At 37.5% G+C, this 10,182-nt stretch overlaps 1 protein-coding gene across 5 annotated transcripts; it reads left to right on the forward strand.

Annotated features, from left to right (window-relative positions):
• The first annotated feature begins 303 nt into the window (after nt 1-303).
• Kiaa1586 (KIAA1586 ortholog) lies at nt 304-9,888 on the forward strand. Of its 5 annotated transcripts, none has more exons than XM_048805580.1 (5): nt 304-519; nt 1,992-2,037; nt 2,572-2,655; nt 6,355-6,435; nt 7,348-9,888. In XM_048805580.1, the coding sequence occupies exons 2-5, from the start codon at nt 2,017-2,019 to the stop codon at nt 9,502-9,504; spliced, it is 2,343 nt and encodes a 780-aa protein (XP_048661537.1). In that variant the 5' UTR covers nt 304-519; nt 1,992-2,016; the 3' UTR covers nt 9,505-9,888. The 5 variants fall into 5 exon arrangements, with proteins under 5 accessions (XP_048661537.1, XP_015343364.1, XP_015343366.1 ...); XM_015487880.2 differs by lacking the exons at nt 1,992-2,037; nt 2,572-2,655 and adding exons at nt 1,100-1,183; nt 7,115-7,224 and having other exon boundaries at nt 305-565; XM_015487878.2 differs by lacking the exons at nt 1,992-2,037; nt 2,572-2,655 and adding an exon at nt 1,100-1,183 and having other exon boundaries at nt 304-565.
• Nucleotides 9,889-10,182: the final 294 nt, after the last annotated feature.

Here is a 10,182-nt window from a genome sequence, read left to right on the forward strand (position 1 = left end):
GGGGGGAAAAAGTTTTAAAAAGAATGTTCTCAGTTAAAATTTGTTTTCATAAATTTCATCTATTTACTAAAATTTTGTGGTAATATTGAAAAAGGTGGGCCATAATTTTGCTAAGGCAATATCTGAACAAACAACGAAGAAGTATTTTAATCACGTTTATCTTTATATAGACCAAACATGTCCGTAAAAACAAAACAAAACTCCCCCACCAACCCCTCAGCCATTCCCTCTGAGAGGAGCAGCAAAGAGGGGGCGCAAGCGCAGAAGCCCAAGGTCCTTTCCCACTCGGCGCCCACGCTTAACTACAATTCCCAGCATCCTGCGAGGTGCGGGGAAGGAGAGCCAGAGGCTCCGGAGATAGCGGGCCAGGGAGGGCCGCTCCTCCTTCTCTGGCGGTTTTGCACCTGGTTGAGCTTGACCCGAGTTCCCGTTAGAGATAACGCTGTGGCAAGTGGTGGTGCCTTGAGGCGGTGCAAGGTGGGAAGGGAAGTCGCGGCGGCGGCAGGGACAGCAGTAGTGGTGGTGCTGTCAAGCCGTTGGAGAAATGGGAGACCCAGGGTCGGAGGTGAGTAGCAGAGCCTTGGGCCTTCGCGTTCTGGGAGCCGAACCGCGGAGGGTTTCGAGATTGGTGGGTTGAGGCCTGTGCTCGGCCGCAGCCTCGGGGCGCTGCGCCTCAGCATCTAGGGCGGAGCGGGGCCTTCGGGCCTGCTGCTTGCGTGCGCCCGGAACCTGCGGCAACAATGGCCGCCCGGCCGCCCCCGGCCCCTGAACTGGCCCCGAGTTCCTGCTGCCGCCGCTCTGCCCCGGGAGCCCAGCGACGGCTGAAGTCAGGATTGCCCTTGGGTAGCGAGCTTGCATCCCTGCTCCTGGAGTAGGTGGGGACCTTCTGAGCGCTGGTCACTCCTTTTCGAGGGCCATTCACTACAGCTGCACGACGCCTTAGCAAAACCGAGCTCCCTCGACTCAGTTCTTCGTGGCGTTTGCGTGCGTTTGTGCTCAGTTTCCGTCCAAGCTTTTGTCTCAATCGTCCTTTTTGGAAAAATCTCTCCCTACAAGTGTGTGGCTGAATAGATAAGCATGTTTTGGCTTATTTTTGTAGATAATAGAATCTGCTCCTCCAGCTGGGCCTGAGGCATCTGAATCAACAACGGATGAAAACGAAGATGACATTCAGTTTGTTAGTGTAAGTAGCTACTGATAATCGGGCTTTTCATTCAACGAATAGTAAGGATGTCTTCTGGGTGGTGGACACTTGGGATATGGTGTAGGATAAGGAGCTTACCAGGAAAGGTATCTGAGCCACCACAATAGCCATCACAAAGAGCATGGCCTATTGAACGTATTGGGCTCTTAATGAGGCCTCCGATGCCCTCATTTGGATCCATTTTATGATTACTCTAGACAAAATTTTGGTCTCTGTAAACTTACAGACTGTGTGATTTTAAATGGGGGCAAGAATGCCTTCTCAAAGGTGACACACAGGACTAGGAGGGAGGGCTAATGGCAGAGAGGTGGAAAACAAGGTGTGTAGGAACTCAGCTTGAGGACTTCACTAACCTCTGAGATCATCATGTTACAGCATAGTGCAACAATTGCACATAATGAATCCTGCATCACCAGGAGCGTGCTATCTTTTCTGTTTTTGTCCTTTGCCACAGGCAGTAGTTTTCAAGTGTTAGGAAGTAGAAACTTTCAAATTCTTGAGCCCAACTCCAGATTTACTGAGTCAAAAAGAAATTGAAAGTCGGGCTTAGGAATCTCCATTTTTGAACAAGTTCAGGACATTTGGCTCTCTGAACACGATAAAGCTTTGATGTGGGAAAAACAGCATGTGGTGTATTTTGGGTGATTTTTATCTGTAGCTGTTAAGTTTTTACAGTGACTCTGCTTAAAGCTATAGAGAATCCTTCCCCATACTCTCTTTTGGAATGAAATAGTTGTAGTTTTTANTGGGAAGGGAAGTCGCGGCGGCGGCAGGGACAGCAGTAGTGGTGGTGCTGTCAAGCCGTTGGAGAAATGGGAGACCCAGGGTCGGAGGTGAGTAGCAGAGCCTTGGGCCTTCGCGTTCTGGGAGCCGAACCGCGGAGGGTTTCGAGATTGGTGGGTTGAGGCCTGTGCTCGGCCGCAGCCTCGGGGCGCTGCGCCTCAGCATCTAGGGCGGAGCGGGGCCTTCGGGCCTGCTGCTTGCGTGCGCCCGGAACCTGCGGCAACAATGGCCGCCCGGCCGCCCCCGGCCCCTGAACTGGCCCCGAGTTCCTGCTGCCGCCGCTCTGCCCCGGGAGCCCAGCGACGGCTGAAGTCAGGATTGCCCTTGGGTAGCGAGCTTGCATCCCTGCTCCTGGAGTAGGTGGGGACCTTCTGAGCGCTGGTCACTCCTTTTCGAGGGCCATTCACTACAGCTGCACGACGCCTTAGCAAAACCGAGCTCCCTCGACTCAGTTCTTCGTGGCGTTTGCGTGCGTTTGTGCTCAGTTTCCGTCCAAGCTTTTGTCTCAATCGTCCTTTTTGGAAAAATCTCTCCCTACAAGTGTGTGGCTGAATAGATAAGCATGTTTTGGCTTATTTTTGTAGATAATAGAATCTGCTCCTCCAGCTGGGCCTGAGGCATCTGAATCAACAACGGATGAAAACGAAGATGACATTCAGTTTGTTAGTGTAAGTAGTTACTGATAATCGGGCTTTTCCGAGAGTAAAAGACTGTGTAAGCCATTATGCAGTTCTACTGACCTGGTCATTCATCATTCAACGAATAGTAAGGATGTCTTCTGGGTGGTGGACACTGTGGGACATGGTGTAGGATTAAGGAGTTTACCAGGAAAGGTATCTGAGCCACCACAATAGCCATCACAAAGAGCATGGCCTATTGAACGTGTTGGGCTCTTAATGAGGCCTCCGATGCCCTCATTTGGATCCATTTTATGATTACTCTAGACAAAATTTTGGTCTCTGTAAACTTACAGACTGTGTGATTTTAAATGGGGGCAAGAATGCCTTCTCAAAGGTGACACACAGGACTAGGAGGGAGGGCTAATGGCAGAGAGGTGGAAAACAAGGTGTGTAGGAACTCAGCTTGAGGACTTCACTAACCTCTGAGATCATCATGTTACAGCATAGTGCAACAATTGCACATAATGAATCCTGCATCACCAGGAGCATGCTATCTTTTCTGTTTTCGTCCTTTGCCACAGGCAGTAGTTTTCAAGTGTTAGGAAGTAGAAACTTTCAAATTCCTGAGCCCAACTCCAGATTTACTGAGTCAGAAAGAAATTCAAAGTCGGGCTTAGGAATCTCTGTTTTTTAAACAAGTTCAGGACATTTGAATCTCTGAACACACTTAATAAAGCATTGATTTGGAAAATGGAAGGAAATGCCATAAATATTGTGGGATGATTTTCATTCAGTGCTATTAAAGTTTTACAAAGGCTTTGCTTATCATAGTATCTCAGCTACCTAAAAACAGTTCTGCCTCAAAACTGTTCTTTTACTGAGTTATGTGATCAGTTAGTTTGGTATTAAGTCTGTATAGTTTTCTTTATAATAGAGTGCCTGTCTAATGTTTGTGTGTTTTTAGTGGCTGTAGTTTAGGTTGACTTTGGAAGTCACTTATTTTTTTAAGTCAAACAAAATTTGCTCCCTGAAAATTATGTAGTTAACATTATTGTTTGTTCTATAAGATTTATGTAGAAAGTGTTCACAAAATCATATCTTTGGCATTTTTAATAATATAATTTTTCAGTTGTAGATGAACACAAATCTTTTATTTATTTATTTTTATATGGTGCTGAGGATCAAACCCAATGCCTGTGCTAGGCAAGCACTCTACCACAGAGCTACAACCCCAGCCCATCTTTGGCATTCTTTTAAAATAATTTTTTTAGTTATAGATGAACACAGTATTTTTATTTTTTATGTGGTGCTGGGGATCGAACCCAGTGCCTCATACATGTTAGGCAAGTGCTGTGCCACTGAGCCACAACCCTAGCCCTGGCATTCTTTCTTGAAATACGTGAATAGTGAATATGGTGTTCTAGTCTTGATACTTAGAACCTTTATAAATTTGAGGGTACCATGAGAAGTTGTATGCTTACTCTTCACTTTTGTGATTAGTTAAGTGATGTAACTGGAAATCGAAGAGTCATAGTTTTGTTTTGTACTGAAAAAAGTTGGAAAGAGGATGTCATGGGTCTTTAGGAAAAATAATTTTGATTTTTCCTGACTATCCCAAGAGTGATTGGGATGGTATGATCTTGATAATGTTTTGTGCAATTCTCAGTAGGAATGACACACATCATCTTTATGATCTGTCTGCCTTACTTGAGAAACACAAAAGCAATCTACAATTAAGGTTGAAAAATAAATAGGTGTAAGTTTGTGTAATACCCTGAAGAATAATTATATTTTAAGTTCTGACTGAGCTTATATATGACTGAGCTTATGTGGGGGATTGTTCTTAGGCTCCTCTCTAATACCAATATCTGTGAATGCTCAAACCCTTTATGTAAAATGTCCTAGTATTCCCCTATAACCTCTGCACAATCTCCTATAGGTATAAATCATCTCTAGATTTCAAATAATAACAAATACAATGTAAATTCTATGTAAGTAGTTGTTACATTGTATGGGGAATAATGATAAGAAAAAAATCTTTATGTGTTTGGTGTGGACACTTTTTGATTAAAAAAGTTTTATTTTATGAAAAATATTATCAATCCATGGTTGGTTGAATCCATAGATATGGAACCCATGGATATGGAGGGTTGATGTGTTTTAAATGTAGAGAATCATTTGCGTCTTCGCAAAAAAAGTCTTGAATAGATGAGAACCTCATATTTTATCCTGTTCCAAATAGAGGATCAAAGGCTTGATGGCTTCAGATGGGAAATAAATGATATGCTGTAAAGGAAATTGCATATCAGAAAGTACTTAAAAAAAATTCCTGTTGTATTTGTGCATTATTATTATTGTCACTATTATTTTTTGTGTGGGGATCTAACCCAGGACCTCAAAGCATGCTGAATGAGTGCTCTACATGCAACCTCCTGTTGCATTTAAATGGTGCCAAGAAAAAGACAATTGACTTTAATTCTATTTTAAAATGCATTTAGATACAGAATCTATTACTTTATTCTGTAATACCATCCTATAGTCCACTAGGATATGCTTTTTTTCTTTTTTAAAAATATTTTTTATAGTACTATCTATTACGGATTATATGCTGCTGGATTTAGTTCTTTGCTTGAGGGTTATACAGATACAGAAAAGAATGTTAATATGTTATTTCTTGATATTCTGATTTTTATTTCTTAGTTGTTTCATATAAATCTTGATTTTTTTCACCCCCCTAGATTTTATTCTACATTGTGTCACAGCATCCTTTTTGTGGTCTGCTAAGTATTCAGCCCCAAATTAAACGTAATATACTGAAATAAAGGAATGACAAAATTGATTGGGGAATACAAAAAGAGCTCTTATCTTTGATATAAATTTTATTGAACTATAGTATGCCTTTAGAACAAAATGTATATTTCCTCATTGTTCTCCTTGCCATCACCTTACTTTAGTACCATATTAGCCTTTTCCTGGATTGATTATTTGGATTATCTTACTTGTATTTGCTCAGTACTCTTCTATATGATCAATCTTCTTGAAACAGAGTTCTCATAATATTCCTATCTTAACATTATTTGTTGATCTTTTGTCCTTGGATAAAGTCTAATATTTTAACCTGAGGTATTTATGGCCTCATCTATGAAGGAAAGTATTGTGTATGTAAAGAAAGGATAGAAAAAATTAGTTTGATGTTTAACAGTTTAGGGGTAGTGTGGGTGAAGAAATTCATGAATTTTGGCTGGGGTTGTAGCTCAGTGGTAGAGCACTTGCCTAGCATGGGTGAAGCATTAGGTTTGATCCTCAGCATCACATAAAAATAAATAAATAAAATAAAAGTATTTTATCCATCTACAACCAAAAAAAAATGGGGGGGAAGAATCATTGAGTTTAAGGTATCTCAGACATTATTGATAACTGTTCCAGTTTTAAAATGCTGTACTATTAAATCCATGTCTTTTTTAATACTCTCTCTGTACTGTTGCCCATTCCGAAAGGAAGCCACATGGCTTTATTCCTCTGTGTACATTTAAGCTCTTTGTGGCTGGCTTTTGTCATTATTACATATTTATTTACTCTCTTTTTCCTGTGCCTCTTTTGTTTCTGTTTATTCTATGCCATTTGCAAGATTTCTTATTCAGAGTAATTTTTGCAAATTTTAACTAAAACAAACAAAAACTCCCCACTGATTGTAAATGTGAGTTTAATTGATTGTTAATGACATAAATTTACCACTCTCTTTTTTAGGAAGGACTGTCGAGACCTGTTCTTGAATACATTGATCTGGTTTGTGGTGATGATGAAGAGTCTAACATGCACCATAGTGATGTAAGCACATTATATTTCTGTTTCAGTTCTTCTAGTAAGTGTAATAGTGTGCTGGAGGTCCTTGAACTGTATTATAAGAATCTATTGTTAGATTTTTATGGAATTTCGTGAGTTGATTATAAACATAGCCGTTATTCAAAATTAAAGTATATAAATATATGGTATACATTATCATTACATTTAACCTAATACTCAAACTCATCATATCCTAGCATCTGTATACTTGAAGTTATTTGCATCTGTTGTGTCTGTTGGATAGAAATGCCACACTAGGTAGTGTGCTGGTACCACAAAAAAGGAGTATTTACCTCATGGTAATTGGGAAAATAGAAATCAGGGCTTGATTTGTTATTTGTTGGTGGTCTAAACTCAAAAGATAAAATGTTAATCCAGATTAAATTTCAGAATGTGATATGACTCTTCTTAACTGCTAAAATGTGTGTAGCACAACAAATTGAGGAAATTGCCTTGTGATATTGAAAACTGTTAATTCAGCAAAGATTTGATGTTGTCATTGAAAAATGAATGGAAGTCTAATATATGTCTTCATTGTTTCATTTTCATCTTATTCATTTTTGTAAATGAAAATACCACCCACTCTTCATATTGGATTACACTCATTTGCAAATCATGTGACCTGTGTTTCTGACTGAATTGGATCATAATGAAACATTCATAGTCAGATTTTGTGATACTGTTGTTGGCAATAGACGTTTTTTAAAATCTGATAGTGGATTTTTCAAGAAATAGCAAGTGACATTGAAGTTATAGGTAAAACTGAACATCAAGGTAAGCATTTTAGTTTAAATTTTATTTTTAAAATTATTTAAATAAATTACTAAGAGAACATTTTACATTAGCCTTTCAAATGTTATCATGAATTTTACTTATACATGTAAAATTATTTTTCAGGTTCTATTCCCTAAAATGCCAAAACGACAGGGTGACATCTTGCACTTTTTAAATGTGAAGAAGGCTAAAACAGACACAGAAAGTAATGATAGGAACAAAAATCATTGTGGACTGTCTAAGTCAAAGGAACCAAATTTAGAATGTATTGAACAACCAATCATTGAACAAAAGCCATCATGTTCATCAAAGGAAGAAATAGATAATCTTATGCTTCCAGATTGTTGGAATGAAAAACAAGCGTTTATGTTTACAGAACAGTATAAGTGGCTTGAAATTAAAGAAGGTAAATTAGGATGTAAGGATTGTTCAACAGTTCGGCATTTGGGATCGAAAGCAGAAAAGCATGTCCATGTATCCAAGGAATGGATTTCATATTTAGTAACCCCTAATGGCAGTAATAAAACTACCAGACAAGCTTCTTTGCGGAAAAAAATTAGGGAGCATGATATATCTAAAGCTCATGGTAAAATTCAAGATTTAATAAAGGAATCGGTTAATGATTCCATTTCTAATATAGTGCCTAAACAAAATAATAAAAATATTGATGCTACTGTAAAAGTTTTCAATACTGTTTACAGTTTAGTAAAACATAATAGACCTTTATCTGATATTGAAGGGGCAATAGAATTACAGGAGAAAAATGGAGAGGTCAATTGTTTAAATACCCGCTACAGTGCAACAAGAATAGCAGAACATATTGCAAAAGAAATGAAGATGAAGATATTTAAGAATATCATTGAAGAGAAAGCCAAAATCTGTATCATAATTGATGAGGCATCTACAGTTTCAAAGAAAAGCACCCTTGTGATTTATCTCCAGTGCGCAATTCAGTCAGCTCCTGCACCTGTTACATTATTTGTTGCTTTAAAAGAATTAGTATCAACCACAGCAGAGTACATTTTAAATACATTATTGACTACTTTAAATGATTATGGCTTTACAAATGAATATTTGAAAGCAAATTTAATTGCATTTTGTTCTGATGGTGCTAACCTGATACTGGGAAGAGAGTCTGGTATAGGTACAAAATTGTTAGAAAAATTTCCTGAAATCATTATGTGGAACTGTTTAAACCATCGATTGCAATTGTCACTTGATGATTCAGTATCTGAAATAAAACAAGTTAATCATTTTAAGATATTTCTTGATAAAATTTATTCTCTTTATCATCAATCTAATACAAATCAAACCAAGCTAATAGGATCTGTAGCTAAAGACCTTGAAATTGAAATTATTAAAATTGGTTGGGTAATGGGACCAAGATGGGCTGCATGTAGTTTACAAGCTGCTACTGCTGTATGGCATGCATATCCTGTATTATATATGCATTTTTCTAATTCTTATTCTGGTTTGGCAGAGAGATTAGCTAATACTAATTTTTTACAAGACCTTGCTTTGATGATTGACATTCTTGAAGAATTTTCCCTGCTTTCAACTGCATTACAGTCAAGAGCAACTAATATTCAGAAAGCACAAAAATTGATCAAACGAACCATAAGAGCTTTGGAAAATTTAAAAATTGATACTGGAAAATATGAATCACAGGTTGAAGATCTGATTAAGTCAGAGAAGTTTAGAGATATTCCATTTAGTAAGAATAATAAGTTTAATGCTCTTCCTAGGAATATGTTGCTAGAAAATATAATTCAACACATGAACTTACGCCTTTTTTCTGATAGAAACCATGATGAAAGTATTTTTAATTATTTTGATTTGCTAGAACCTTCCACATGGCCTTATGAAGAAATGACTTTACCATGGACAGCTGGTGAAAAAAAATTATCTCATTTGTGTGAAATTTTAAAATACAAAATTGATTTGAATGATTTTCAGGAATTTATAAATAATAATATAAAATCAGATAATGTTTCAATTCCTACAACTATACAAAAAGCTAAGAAGATAGTTAGCACTATCGCAGTCAATAATGCTGAAGCTGAAAGAGGTTTCAGTTTGATGAATATAATTTGTACAAGGGTGAGAAATAGTTTAACAATAGATCACATATCTGATTTAATGACAATAAATTTATTGGGGAAGGAATTAGCAGATTGGGATGCAACTCCATTTGTAAAATCTTGGTCAAATTGCAACCATAGATTGGCCACAGATACAAGAGTTCGGCAAAAATCAACAAAGGTCTTCTCTGAGAATTAGCTGGCTATAAGAAACTTTCAGTAAAAAATATCCTTTATGTTTTTATCATTTGTAAGTTTTGTGCCACACATCCTTTACATATTTAAAAGTGTTTTTGAAAGCCAGTTAAACTATTATCAGCATTTTGCTGTTTAAATGACATTCTTTAAAGAGATAAAGCTGATGATAATTGTTTTTTAGAACTGTAGATTTCTAGAGTTTGACCCATGTCTGCTAGAATGGGTCATTATATATTCCAAAAAGTCTTATATAGAACTTCCAACCATTTACACTTTTTGCACTGTTTTATATTAAATAAGGATACAAAAAAAAATAAGTGACTCACATCTAAGTTCTAAACCTTGAAGGTTTTATCAAATAAAAGAGAAATGGGATAAAAACTAAGCCTTTTGGCTCTAGTCTTTCTCATTTTTATACCTGCACTATGCAGTATTGTAGCCACTAGCTTCAGTGACTGACTGACAATTAGACACTTGAGTTGAGTTCGTTAGGACTAAGGAAGTAAGAATTACTTAATTTTAATCTTGTAAAAACTGAAGCAACATAAAATATTTTTCTGCATAACTTTTTTGGGAATACATTTCCCTTTGTTACCTTGCATAAAATATGATTTTAGTATGCTTGTCAAACTTCTGTATCATTTCTAATATTACATATAAACATATCACTAATTAAGTC

This window comes from Marmota marmota, unplaced genomic scaffold, assembly GCF_001458135.2.
Source record: "Marmota marmota marmota unplaced genomic scaffold, marMar, whole genome shotgun sequence".
In the NCBI taxonomy this organism is placed as follows: Eukaryota; Metazoa; Chordata; class Mammalia; order Rodentia; family Sciuridae; genus Marmota; species Marmota marmota.